At 40.6% G+C, this 15,068-nt stretch overlaps 1 protein-coding gene across 2 annotated transcripts in view; it reads right to left on the bottom strand.

Moving 5' to 3' along the window:
- Nucleotides 1-15,068, bottom strand: part of GNB4 (G protein subunit beta 4) — a 32,334-nt gene that overhangs the window by 9,260 nt on the left and 8,006 nt on the right. The window contains exons 1-4 of one of the 2 annotated variants that reach the window (XM_062005411.1): nucleotides 5,734-5,819; nucleotides 1,895-1,973; nucleotides 1,547-1,585; nucleotides 779-885 (exon numbers count right to left, since the gene is read on the bottom strand). In XM_062005411.1, the coding sequence (XP_061861395.1) occupies nucleotides 779-849 (71 nt within the window). In that variant the 5' untranslated portion in view covers nucleotides 850-885; nucleotides 1,547-1,585; nucleotides 1,895-1,973; nucleotides 5,734-5,819. Of the gene's footprint in view, nucleotides 1-778; nucleotides 886-1,546; nucleotides 1,586-1,894; nucleotides 1,974-5,733; nucleotides 5,834-15,068 lie in introns of those variants that run through there. The other variant, XM_062005410.1, reaches the window with a different exon arrangement.

Below are 15,068 nucleotides of genomic sequence, written 5' to 3'. Positions count from 1 at the left end.
CCTGCCTGAGGAGAAATCAAGTGTCCACAGGGACTCAGGACAGACCGAGACAAACTAAACAACTCGCTGAAAGCACATTCTATGTAACTCTCTCCACAGCTGCTTTTATTTTTCATATACTAATATCTTAATCATACAGCTACACACAAGTAAACAAGAAATTTAGGGGGAAATAAATACTATTTTGAGAGCAGATTCTAGATGTGTCTCATTCTGGACTATGTGACAGACAGCAGACCATGAGGCACTGTTAATATCTGACCATCAGGTGCTCTCAAGGCAGAAGCATAACCCCTTCCTAGAACCTAAGTTAACTTTTCTTGCTCTGTAGAAAAGCATCCTTTTTTTCACTGCAATACAATTTGCCCATCAAGGTTTTACATCTCTGGTATCACAGGAGCTACGTAACTATTCAGTATCTTGGACAACACGATATCCACCATTCCAAAAACCTGCCTCACCACATAGCCTCCTCTGCTTCAACACACTCGAGGAACTCATATGGAAAGAAGGCAAAAGCAAACTGTCTGTGGTTAGAACAAGCAAAGCACCTCCCCCTTCAATCACGGCATCTTCATTACCAGTGTGAAATCCTCACTGGTTTGAAGAAGGCAAACCGTAACTACAGGCAAACAGCCGCAGCGCAGTCGCGGTCTGTGACCCCCTGTGAGGCTGCTGACATCACACCACACAGCTCCCAAAACCTGACAGCAATTCTGAAGTCCACCATCTCATTTCTAACCCATAAACTGCAGGTTTGAGGCGCACTTGTACAAACCTTGAGTCGGACCCCCAGTGCATAGCATAGATTTTGGCTAAGTGACCTCGAAGCGTACGCCTTGTTCGCATTTGAATTCGCCCCACTGAGTCCAGACTTGTTGTGATCTAAAAATAAATAAAACAACCCCTGAGATACTGAGAACTATTTTTAATATACAAGATAACTAAATACATTTGAACTTTGATAGGAAATGATCTTGGCATGCAACACTAAAAAAATAGCACCCAGGACTAAGTCCATGTAAAACTGAGACAAAGAGATTTTACAGCAGGCAGACACACTTCCCAAGGCCTATGCCTGACACGTCACAAAGGTTAAAAACATAACACTGTGTAACACTGAAGCTATTTCAGATTATCACATGTGAAAGTTTTCAGTTAAAGCCAATGGAAGAAAATCCTCCAGCACTGTTACTTTTTAAAGCATGGCAGAACTTTAAATGCAGAATGCTTCTGTTTCCAGAATACAGCTAAAAGGCATTTAAGTCTTTCTAAATATACTAAACACAATAAACACACTCTATTGAAAAGGTAAACTGAAAGCAGGGACTCATTAAGATAGTGTGTGGGGGGGGGTTGACTGGTTGGGTTATCTTGCTGTTTTCTTTACTTGTTTGATTTTTGGGTGGACTTGTTTTGTTTTAAATAACTGTATAAATACACAGTACATTTCCAAAGGCTTCTTGCACTTTATTCTTTCAGTTACTAAACAGGAAGGGATTTTTACTGTTTTTTAATATGTCAAGTAACAGAATCGAGAACATACCTGAGCAAGAGTTGTGTCACTACATGCTTTCCTTGCATCCTGAAACAAAAGAAGGGGACAGTTTAAAGAGGCAACACTGGACCATCAACTGAGAGGTGTCTAAAGGAAAAGTAACTCTTAAGTTAGACTTGACCACACTCAAAAAGCCACAGGCCAGCAACAACCAATACGCCTTCTGTCTCTCAGAATGTTTTACTGCCCAAGGAATCTAAAGCACTGGCACACAAGCTAGGGGTAGAGAAGGAAGAGTGACTTCAGAAGGGCCATGCCCCAGCAACCTTTGAGTCTCTCTTTCTACAGAAAGGGATTCAAAGGCATTTAGAGCCATCCTGAAGTCCAAGTGCCTACCCTCTTTCCCTGTATTCCTTCCCTGGTGTGGATGTGCTTGCTCAGGGTGTGCTGAGCACCAGGGGAAGAACTGATCCACCTGAAAAAGCAACCACATATTATACATGATTAGCAAGCTTTGCACTACATGAGACTCCTGCATTAACCCCCTACCAATGCAGGTGGGATGATGATGGTTATGAGAGGCAGGATCTGGAGAGCAGGACAGACAACAGGCTTACTGAAGCTGCTGATGGGCTTCATACCAAATGAAAGGAAAAAATGGTCAACACTCTCACTCACTTAATGGAACGGATGGTGCTCAGGTCTCCAGACAGATACTCAAGTCTTTCTTTCCATTATTTCAGACTCTATGGATATATGACTTAATTTCTGCATCTTCTTCAGCCCTACCTAGAAAACAGACTTTACTTTCACGTATACAGTCAGAGTAACAGATGGAACACCTGACAGAGGGGAACACCACCCAGCTGAGTTTGCGACACTTGACTGTTGCAAACCCTGGTTAGGTTTTGATTTAGGGGTGTGACTGCCCTGCACTCCTGCAGCTCAGGCTCCTGGTTCCCAAACACAAAAATAGGTACACAGGCAACAGCCACTTCTGAGAAGCTTGATTTAAAAACAATTGGTGTAAAATTAGACAGGAACTCTATAAAACGTGTTAAAGACAAAACCATCAACAACAGTATTGAAGGATCAGCCACAAGATCCTCTAAACTCCCTGCAATTTCTCCAAATCCCTTCCACCTGCATCACCCACAGGTGATGATGGCCTTCTCCACAGATTTGTGTGTCCCTCCACCCCAAGAAAGTGTTCCATCTGTAATTGTAATGTCCTCTTTGGGAGGAGGAATGGAAACATTTACTGACATTTTGAAACTGTATCAACACATTCAGACTAGGGGCTTAAAATTTTTTAAGCTCTTGCTTGAGAGCTACTTGACATTGCAACTTTAACAATTTTTTAGTGTTTATTTTGACCACCCTTTATAGCTTCCCCCCAGAAAGCAAAGCCTGAGAATGGATTAAGTCATCTTAACTTATTTTTGAAACGTCTGAACTGTAGAAATATTTATAAAATGTTGACATTTGGAATCAGGAGGGGTTTAAAATACCAGAGCAGCAAATCCCCTAGCACTCAGGGCTTATTTCATCCACAGGAAGAAACACACTGGATCTTAAACAACTTTAATTGTTTAGTTTAGCTGAAACATTTGAAGATGTTCAATGGAAAACTAATTCTGGATGCAATCTGAATGAAACAAAGCAATTGTTCTTAAAGAAAGAGCTATTCTGTCTTTGAGGCTGTCTAATACTTGCCATACGACTGACCAAGCTGCAGGAAAAGCAAAGTTTCCCCCAATGATTTCCCATCACACACACTTAAAATGGCTTTTTTTTCCCCCCAAAACCATATGTATTATTTAAAAATACAGTGTTTTATTTGTTCACAATGTCACTCAGTCTGAAATGACACTGTACCAAGTATGCAACACTTCCAAATATCATATCCTGAATTTCCATTCTCCAAGTGAGGACACAAATCACATGGGAACTTTACTACAGGCAGAACTAGCTATCAACTTCAACCATAAAGCCATCCTGCTACCTAATAGTTCATCATTCACTGATGTTTCAAACATCCTACACTAAAACTTCAGGGTCTTACTTGGTCCCTCCATCATAGTCCATCTGTATATAAAACAGAGCTATAGCTGTAGCAACTGCATGGAGAGGCAAAAGTACTCACATCACTTAGATATTATAAAAAAATAATCATTAAACATTTGTAAAACACTGCAGACTATTTCCAAAAGTCTATTGGGAAACTGATAGCTGTGCATCACAATCTACTTTACTTTAGGAAGCTGTAAGGAACTCACTTATTCTACTTTAAGAAGCTGTCTTATCTGGAACTCACTTATAGGCACAAACCTGGTTTTTATGATTATATTGATAGATAAAATATCAGGCAAAACCCAAGAGTTGTAAACAACCAAGGCAGCAAACTGCCAACTATATATAAAACATGGAATGCTGTTAGTGACCTCACCTCTTTTTAGGAGTGCATGAAAAATAATTCCTGAAAATTACCAGCCTGATAGATATTCTAGACATTTCAACATGTTTTTTAGATCCTATATCCATCCCAAACAAAACACATATTTAGAAAGAAAGCTGTGCAATGACTTAACAAGCAAGATGTGTAGTCACCTACACAAATATGAAACTGAATTATTCGGTCAGAAAGTTTATTGACTATTACAGGAGCATTTTTAATTGAATATTAAGCTGAAGTTAAACATCAGGTATCCAACCCTGCACTCAGATCCAAAGAGGCAAACACCAGCTGCCAGTGCTGAGCCAAAAGACTACAGTGGCAAAAGCCACAGTTACTCCTGGTTACTCAGCTGCATCTGTTACAGATCCAGTTACCAGCTTGGGTGACAAAGTTACAAGGGCATTGTTAGAACAACCTAAAACCACAAAACGGAGTCCAATCAGATTTTTATGCTCCAAAATTAAAAAAGCAAACATTCCTGTGTCAGTCTCGCTCTCTTTCTGGCCTGGAATCTCTTTCTTCACACAACACAGTTTTGCATAAAACCAGAGAGATTCATTACTAAGACTGAATTAAGACCAACTAGCTCACCCCAGTGTAATGTAATGAGAAAGTCTTTAGACATCAGGCCAAAGAAGAACTGTTATGTATGCCTTATATTTGTGCAATGCTGGAACAAAGCTGAGAGTTAAGAAAAGGTATTTTACACTACAATTTATTTGCATTCTTCTGCAGAGCTGCTAGAAGGGGCAGCCAGTGCCACAACATTGACTGATCTCACCTTGTGTTTCATTAGTGTATTTCAGTGAAAATTATGGGACACGGAGCTCTCCTTGGATGATACTGAGCAGCCACGAGAGCAATGTCTGCTCCTGACACAGCTGCTAACACATGGAGTGTGCTTACCACGTGGCTGGTACTAATAAGCATCCCCAGGCCCACTGCAGCAAGCAGCACGTCACCACAAGGCTGCTGCCAGCAGATGCCATGCTAAAAAAGTCAACATGAGTGCAACATTCTCAGAAACCAGCAGTCTTAGCTGACAGGAATGTTTGCAAATAAGGCATTCCCATATAAATCAGATTTATGAATGCTTCATGTTTAGGAAAAGGAAGTTTTCATGAAGAATAAACAGACTTTGAAGATCTTTCTTATACTGTGTACTTTCCTCTCTACTAAAAACTGCATCACTGAAATATACAGGCATGTTGCAACAGATTCCTGGCAAACTGACTCTGGGCATGACAGCTCATCCTTGGTTTATCCTCAGAGAGTGACTTGAACAAGGAATTACCAGATATGGGGGCATCCACATTTTCAAAACCATAAATTCAGCAGGAAGCAAAGGAATAGGGCTTGTAGAAATCACATCCACCCTTTCTCTCATACTCAATGCTTTGACCTGCATGCTTACCAAGAGAGGTCCTTTTAGCCCGGAAACAAGCTTTTTGAATACCCTTAAACCTCAGCCCATTGTGCCTGTGGTCTAGAAGTTTGCTGCTCCTCTTTTTTTTTAAATCCAAAATGAATTTGCAGAGATACCTACACCCCTAGTAACAGAACCCAGCAGATTTCAACAGGAAGCAAAACCTTTTGTTCAAGGATTATAAATACATTTTGTTCTACCAATGGCTTACTTTATTGGTTTTTAAATAAATATTCTGAAAGTATTTTAAGCTCTGCACAACTTCAGAGTAATACATACATACATTCTTTACACTTTGTTCCTTTCAAGGAGGAACTTTACCATGAAAAATAAGCAATCAGCAATTCTTACTCTGATCTGATTTCGCAGCTGCTCTGCCTCCTGCCGTAACTGTTCCAGCTCACTCATCTTCTTTGCTCTCTATTTCTCACACTCCACTGGTGAAGAAAACCTGTCAATAAGAACGAAGAAAAGTAAGTTTCAGTATCACTTTCGCCTCGTAAATTACAAAACAAAAAAACCTCCATGAACCTATACATATTTATTCCGCTTTTAGAAAGGCTTCCAAGTAGATATTCCCTTTAGTATGTTGTCTAATAAATTTGGCAGAACCCAAGTTATTTCAATTTCTCTATTACCACAAAAAAAGCAGAATTAAACGAAGCACATTTTGAATGTAGAAGCAATTCCCAACAGAACCAGCCACTGCACTTTCAAAAACTGTTACTGGACGGATTTGTAGGGCCACTCTTGGCACCACCCCGGAAACCTCTGTCAGTCTTCACCCCAAGATGGCAACAGAGAGCAAAAACTGCAGCAGTCGCCTTAAACGGTTCCCTTCGAGCCTTCAACAGCTCCCTTCGAGCTCAACGCTGCTGTGACACAAGTACTTTAGCACATGACATCCAAGGCAAGTTAAAGATGAAAATCTTGAATCCTAAACTGCGGCTGAAATAATAGATTTTCTACCGTTTTCCCCCATATTTCCCTTGGGCAAGGCATGATGATGTTTTCATTTCAAAAGCACCTATGTAATGAGAAAGGATAGTAAAGACCAAACCAGCTCTAAAAGCATCCTCATGCTGGCTCAGCACACAGCAGCCTAGAACAGTTCTCACCTGAACAAGAACTCAAAGCAACCTTAATAAAACCATCAAGAAAGACCACGTGCAACCCCACTTTCAGGTTAGTAATTTTTCTCAATCAGATTTTGCATCTGATTTTTTTCAGTGTGTTGAACAGTTCCCTCAGATCAATTTTCCTCTTTATCCCCAGCACAGCAGTGCACCCAAACACCACTACAGAGACCCCTTAGGTCTATTCATATATATGTAGACCTCAATACCCTTGTAGTGAAAGTAAAACAAGCTAGTAGCTTCCTTAGGAACAAGCCAGGTGCTTGCTTGGGGCTTTTTGGACAGAAAAAGCACAGGAGCAATGTGGCAGTGGTGGTCCCACTACGTTATCTAAAAAACTCAATACTTCTAGCTTATAGAGACAAACAAAAGTCAGGCTACTACTCACAAAATGAAAATTGAGGGAGGAAGGAAAAGAAGCAGGGAGAAGAGCCTATTTAAAACCATATCCTAAGCATTTTATTTAAGCATAAGAGACAGTACAGTAGTGTCCACTCAATTTAGTCCCCTGAAAAATAGGACAAGAAAGGTCACAGGGTGTCTGGCAAGTTGTAGACCTCTAGGGAAACTTCTTTATTTGGTCTAGCTACTGGTTCTTTGTAAGTCAGTAGTGATGTGCTCTAAAAAGCAGACTCTGGAGTGCTTTTTCCCCATCTATAAAACATGACACTTTACAGACATAGGAAGTTCAAAGTAATTTAGTAACAAGATAATTACCCTTGGACTAACACCTTACACAAGTGAGAGCTATGAAACTTCTTGCCACTCAAGGAGAAAAGTATATCTTCATTAATTATCCATCTATTCTTCCCTTCTTTCAATCTCAGCTTCTATGCTTTACACAGATACCACTGCAAAGTCCATTTCAGAATAAACCCACAAACATACACAAACTTGATCATCTTCAACATACACAAAGCTGATCATCTTCACACTTCATAACACACCCTAATTGCTAAGAGCACATTGGTGTAACCTGTACTTTCAGCTATACACAAGCAAATGAACTCATACCTTTCTGTTCCTTAACCCTATGCTCTGTCCAACTACAAACACGTTATAATCCATATGTGAATACTCTGAGACATGCCTTTATTTACCATTATCTTCTTATTTCTGAAGCCTAGACTATTTGATATTGCCTAAAGCACAGAGGCATAAAACAGATGTCATGAACACTAATGTCTGGTCTGAAACATGAAGCATTAAAAACTGAAGCCACCACTTCAGCAGGAAAAATATATGCCTTTGTAGGCTTTCAAGTTTAATTATCATTTTAATATACTTGATTGGAATACTGTACCTCTATGAAATATAGCCCCACTTTTATTTCTGACAGTGTCAAATTATCCTTTTAAAACTGTTTTCCCTTTGTTTTTGGTTCTAGAACCTACACAGACAAAACAATGGACTCAAGTATCTGAAGCAAGCCAGCCACGATATCTGCCAAGGTCTCAATAGTCTTGGCATGCTATTTTTAACAGAAGACAAAGATTCCTAACAGAGAAGTTGAAGTATCTCTAATTTTCTAAGAAGGGAAGTCAGCTTCTGCCCTGTGACTGCCATACACTTCAGGGCTCTGTAAACAGTAACTTGAGCACAGAGAAAGCAGCATTAGTGTTCAGTTGGAAGCACATATGGCTGCTCACCAGCACCTAAAGTCACAGCACTGTCCTGTTATTGAAAGGTAAAACTATGAGTTTATTACAAAGTTAGCTGCAGCACTGCACCGGCACCCAAAGACCATCAATGACCATTCAATCATAAAGTCAGTGTTAAGGAGTTGAATGTCATTCAAATGAGTACTGTTCATCATTAATGCCATGTCTGTGTCAAGCTGCACCAGTAGCCAAACAGCTGGTAAACAGCTTTAAATCAGTTTAGTGATTTAAAGGAACTTCTTCTTGAAGTTCCTTCACAGACACAATCCCACTTCTTCTCACCCACCCATATTTAGCTTAAAAATCAATTCAAAATCAAATTAAACGACAATGATAATTCATACTTCTTTAAAGAACTTTGTTGTTGTTGTTCCAAAGTCCTATCAAGATCAGTATATTCTAAATTATCGTTACTGCTAGTAGAAACGAATCCGTGGTTCAAGGTCAAGCTACACCTCAATGAATGTAACGGCCTCCAAGCCAGTATGCATTGCTACAAATCCCAGATCGATTTTAGAACTGGATCATTCTAGTTTTCAGCATTAAAGTTCCTTTCCAGCGTGCAAGCAGCTCAACAGTAAACCCTGAGATAGTCTTAAGCTATATATAAACACCAGGATACTACAGTAAACAAACTAAGTGCACAGTTTAACCATTAAACTCAAGTGTATGCAAGGCTCTCTGCTGCAGTGGCTGGCTGCAGCTCCCACTACAACTGCTCATATGTCCAGATGATCACCTTCCGTGAAGTATTTAACAGAATCGTGAGCGAGATGCTTCCACTTGGGATTCCTCATTTTTTTTAAGCGCTATTGAGGCACCCACAGGAAATCATAGAAACTGAGTGGGCAGAGAGGAAGCTCTCATGGATGCTTTTCCAGATTCACACCAACTCTGCAAGCAGCACTTCTGAGCTCTCATCAAACCTACCTTGCTGACGCCATGCTCACAGCAGCAATGCAGAAAGATAAGCACATGCCTGGAACTTGTTCTTGCAGACGCATTTGTGTCTGTTTGAATGCTTCTGATGCTACAGTGATATGGTTGAAAGAGAGGAAGCTGTAGTCAAGATGTAGGTATGTGCACAGACCACTATCCAGACCAGATTTACTTGCTCTAATCCTGTTTCTAAGTATTAGCAGTTAGGTGACCACTGAAGCACAGCAAGAACACAGAACTGAGATGGCTGGCAGCAAAGGCAAAGCAGAGGCTGCATCCTAAAAACATGTCCTCTGTGCACAGAAGCAGGTCATCACTGCAACCTTGAAGTGTGCTATTTCCCAACACCACCAGTCATCAGATAAAAAGCAACTCATTTTTTATCAGATTAAATGCTGGGTCTGCTTTCAAAGGGCTCACAGGGATTGCAAAGAACAGAGGTGATCTCTGCATTGCAAATTCTTCCTCCTAAAACAAATTACTGAAAACCTCAGTGGATTCAACTCTAACCTGTACTTGGCTACAAAGAGCACATGCTTGGTCATGCTTCCCTCCAGGAAGACTAAAATAATGCAGTCAGGAAGGAGCACTGCTGACAGCCTGAACAAATTCTTTATTCCAAAGATGAATTCCACAGGAGCTCAGCTGCATGGTACTCAGCCATGTAGCCAGTGAAGCCATCAGCTCCTGCACCTCCATGGTCAGGAAGTGGGTCAGGATTCCTCCTGCCATCTCAGGAGACTGGTAATGTCTACCTCCCCAACTTATTAATATGTAAAATAAACGTGTAGTCAGAGAAAAAGTACTCCAAGTTACCTTAGATGCAGAACACCAGTGGTATTTGCTTTTCAACATTTGCAGGTAGAAAGGAACCCTGATGAAGCCAGATGTATCTCTTCAAATGCAATTCATGATGTGCATGATAACTAATATAATCTGCTATGACAAAGAGGCCTTGTGGGGGATGAGACACAGGAAGGGCAAGAACTTTTTAATATCTTTGGTAGACAGTGTGTGTACCACTGCAGGACACCTGAACAACCAGGAAATGAGGTCAAGGACAAGAGATGCTTCCCACCAGAAGCAACAATCCAGGCAGCTCCTTGTGAGCAACAGCTAGTGTGTAAACCAAGTGGCATATCTTTGCCCTGCTAAGAGCAATGTCATTTCTAAGCTGAACCGTACTGCTGCACAATTCTCCCTCAGCAGACTTGTTCAAGTGAATTTACTGATACCAAAATAAAGTGCTTCCTGAGGCAAAATAATTAACTAAGTCAGATTCCACAGTATATCTAGTGTCAAGAAAGCCACTGGCAGGCTTGAGTGCTTCATAGATAAATTACCCCTTTCATTGTTCCTGATTCAACAGCAGTATCATTTGCTAAGAGTTTAATTCTTCGTTATATGGCAGGCAGTGACAAATTACCACAGGTTCTTGTCTCCAAAGAACTTTCTCCGCAACCTATGGACTCAAATACCGTGACTGGAAAAACACTCTTAACTCTGAAAAAACTCTCTCCATGTGACCTTGAGTTTGTAAGCCGACTGACCCAGCCCAGGAGCTCTGTGACAGGACACAGTGCCTAGAGCAGCTGGGCTGCGAGGAGTCCATCGGCCAGGGACCTGCCGCCCCGAGCCCACGCAGCTATGGAAAGCCAGGAAATGGGCCGATACTTGGCACATTACTCAAAGCAGAATAGTCAGGCATGTACAGATAGGAACCTGTAGTTCTGCAAAGCAGACTATTTCTGTCTCAGAGAATATTACAGTTTACAAACTAAGATGCTAAGCAATTTGGTCTCTCTTTTTCTAAAAAAGGGGGAGTTCAGGCAGGGCTTGGCTTATTCCATGTAAAATCACCATCTAGACAGGCAAAAAAACTGCTACAGAACTGTAACTATGCCCCTCCCCACAATAAAACATTGCTATTGTTGTGCCAAATATATAGAGATTAAAGGGACTGCAGGAAGAACTGACTCAATTCTTAGGAGCTATTGATGAAAGAATTATTTAGGCAGGAATTTTATTTCGTACCAGATCAGTCATTTAGAACTGAAATAAATGCTTATCTGTACCCCTATACCTATCAGCTTCAGTCTGTCAACTCATATGCAGTTAAGGTCTCACAAGTGAACACCACACAGCAGAAAGTAAGAGAGGCAGCTTCACACGGCGCTCATGTGATCATCCCTACCAGTGATCACACAGGCGGCTAAACATAAGGAATGCTAACTATAGTGCTTTACTAATTATAGGAAAAAGACACCAAGAAATAGTCTAGATCTCTCTCAAGAGAGTTATATTGGTAACTCACATATATTCAGGCTTCAGTCCATGAAACCTTCCTATGCCAGAGTCACTTGTGTGAAGCTACCTGCTCGTATTCTGTAAGTGCTGACAGCAAACACAGGCTTTGCTGTCTCAGCACTAGAGGACTGGGGTTCTGGTTCTGAAGCTGAGCTCTGGCAGCATACACAGACTAATACTTTATATATTCAGGATGTGTCAAAGATTTTTATAAATTATCTCCTCATTTACTGACACTAATGAAGACTTTGGCAGCTTTGCCCACTCATTTATGTCTCCCCAAAGCCAGCAATAGAGAAGAAAAACAGACAGAGGTTTTATTTCTTAGAGCCTGAAGGGAACAGATGTGACATATTCAAGAAGGGTTCAAAAATCCATACACTTTGACATAGTGTGAAAGCCTTACATGAAGTGAAATCCCTGCCTGCATGACAGCCATTTAAAATAAATGCATTAATGTTATACTGTAGTTGCATACCTTAATATATAAAAAGTATTTTAGTTGAAATTTCACATAATGTATTTATTGGAGTAGGGCTGCTGGAGGACCACACACATTCAACTCTCCACTTGAGGAAAATTAAACACTTAATGCCTTTTTCTTACTGTACCTTGACGCTAGGTTGTCTCTCCTCTGTTTCTCTGAGGCTTTAGTAGCTACTCACTTTCCCAAGAATTCTTTGTTTTGATTTGTAGCAGTCCTGCATCCATATACACAGACTACAAAGTAAGGAGCTTTTATATTGGTCAACTAATACTAATCGATCCAAGTGGTGAGAGGCTTAAGCTGAAATAACAGTATAAGGGCTCTAATTGTGCCACTGTGTATCTTCCTCTTTCTCTCCTCTCGAACTTCTTCAGTGCATCCTTTCCTTCTGTATCTTTAACATATACTTTTGAGGGGTGCATTAGTTGCAGAAGATCCTTGACACTGCAGAAAAGAAAGAGAATAACGGCTAACGGAGGGTGTGTGTATGTGTGTGTTAAACAGTTACAATTTAGAAAATAAGCTTGGACATACTAACTACATCTTTTCCTTAAGGCTTTTAAGTTTTCATTTTCTAAGAAGGAATGAGTTGTTGCTCCAACTGCAGAGCCCCAGGCAGATGTAAAGGACAGCTCTCTCATGTTCAGGGCCTCCAGCCTCCCCAAGAAGAAAACAGGAAGCAGCCTGGGTGTGACCTCGCTCGCTGAGGTCAGCGCTATTGTTGCACTTCTGCACATTTTGGAAGTGTTTTAAAGTGATATGTCTCCATTATAGCTTTGGTACAAAAACAGGAAACAATCAACCAACGCCTCTCGAGAGGAAGGGTATTAGCAGAACTTATTGAAACGCCCATTTCTCTACCAGATACCATCCCCAATTTTAAGGAACCGATGAACGTATGTGCTCAAGATTGCATGTACAGCTGGAAAGGGGAGGTCACAAGAGATGCACAAGCAAACAACAAATCAGTGGGATATGAAAGTAGGCTTGCCTCTTCGTGTGCCAGCATGCCCCATGCAGTTACATCACAAAATACACCCTCATCCACAAACTGGGTGGCATATGCAGTTTCAAGCCAACAATATTGTTCCTTGCTTCTTCCGCCAAAAGACCTCGTATCCCCTACACACCATAAATAGAAATATATGCATTTTATACACACATAGCTAGTTAGCTTGTCATCTTAACATCACTTTGATGGACCTTTAGTGTTTTTCACCAAGGCAGGAAAGCGGAGGAAGCGCGAGCTGACCGTGTCTGGCAGCAGTGCTGCTGGGTTTAGGAGCCAGTCAATGTCATTTCACTGGTGCTGCCGCCACTGCGTAAGCGCAGATTGCCAAGGAGAGGGCAAACCCACACCCTGAGCGGTCTGCACACATCATCACATGTCTCCGGCTTTGACAACTGGTTTAATCATGGTTTCCATGGAAGGTACAAACAGACCAACAAATACTGACCCTGTTAACAGCAGTCACAAAACAAAGGAAATCCCACCTTAGAGTGAAGTAATTCTTAACGTTACCAGCAACAAATAGTGACTGTAGACTTTCACCATTCTTCATTCCCTAAACTGACAGATCACTAGACCGGTGTCTTAAGCTCCGAGAGAGTTTATTTCTAAAATCTAACTTGAAGTCTAAGCCAAGTACATTCATAAAACACTTACAGAAAACCCCTACTCTTTTTTGCCCACACACACACACTATATTCTACAAAAAAAAACCCCAAGAAATTCAGTGTTAAGTGTAAAGCTGAAAAAAGCACAGGAAGGAAGGAATTTTTAAAAGTCATGAATATTTCACAGTCCAAACAAGTGATTTTTTTTCCAAAAGTAACATTCTTGCATCTTATATTCCTTATGTTCTTTTCCAGGTCAAAACGTTTTGGTACATAAGCAGAGATTTATTTTTATCATATGCCCCACAAACAGAACTTCATGTGAAATTCAAATTACGTTGACTTAGTGACTATAATAATGATTCCCCAGTGAAAATTTGGTTCACTGACTATAGGACAATACACCGCTGAAGTATTATAGGTTTTGCAATTCAAAACATGTAAGAAATGGCAAAACGGAGCTTAATGAAGCAAAAAGATATAACCCCAAGTGACAATACAGAGATGGTTCCAGTCCAGTTTCTTCCTTGGGGACAGACAGGTGTGCGCCGACACACATAGAGTGAGTTGACATACTACATTACCTGCCTCTTCAAATACCCAGCTACACCCACAAGTTATCCTAAGAAGTTTTGCTATGAAAGGTGTACTGTAGAATGCCAACTCATTTTGAAAGATACCACATCTCAACCCATTTCTGATCAAGTTTGATTTGGGATTTCTTTAAGGGGCTGGTACAGTGAGATTTGCTCTCAGTAAGGGGCACAGTACTCTTGCATCTTACAGGGCCAAGTTGTGTTACGCAAACAAAATCTGGTCTGGCACCTACATGCACAAAAGATTACTTAAGCAGCCTCTTGTTTTCTGAGAGCATGAAGACTGCACAGTATGCACAAAAGGCATGAAGTACACAGAAAATTTTAGGTTTAAAGTCAGTGAAGAAGATACATGTTAAGAGAAACTAATACTGTCCACAGGAAAAAGTGCCTTGATTCAATTAAGATGACTGTTCATTTGACTGAAATAATTTCTGGCTGCCAGTTTTTGAAAGCGGAGGATTTGTACACACTTCAGGAGCTGAAAGCCCAGCAGTACCAGTTACACATACACATTGCATCTTTTCAAATGTATCACCAGCTTGGAAAAAAAAATGCATTTGATCTATACAGTCTTCAGCACCCTTCCCTCCTCCTCACCATTCAGCACCACACACATAGTCCCTGGTACCAAACTTACAGCGAGGCATTATGCAGTTCACATAATTATGCAGCTGTAACATTTAGCATACAGCTGTACTCTTTCATAAGAAAACAAGGGAATAGAAACATTTGCTTTCTTTTTTTTTAAATACTGATTATCCAAAGATCAGATAAAACTATTGCCTTCAGGTCTGATTTTCATTTTGGTTCACAATACATTTCTGGTCAATTGTTTGTGATTCTAAACCACAAAAATGACATCCTCTTCCAGACTACAGGCTACTTTTGTAGGTTTTTCTAGTTTTTTTTTTAATCATAGGCCTTTAAAAAAAACCACTTC

Source organism: Colius striatus, chromosome 12 (genome assembly GCF_028858725.1).
Source record: "Colius striatus isolate bColStr4 chromosome 12, bColStr4.1.hap1, whole genome shotgun sequence".
NCBI lineage: Eukaryota > Metazoa > Chordata > Aves > Coliiformes > Coliidae > Colius > Colius striatus.
This window is presented reverse-complemented; position numbering and strand designations above follow the sequence as displayed.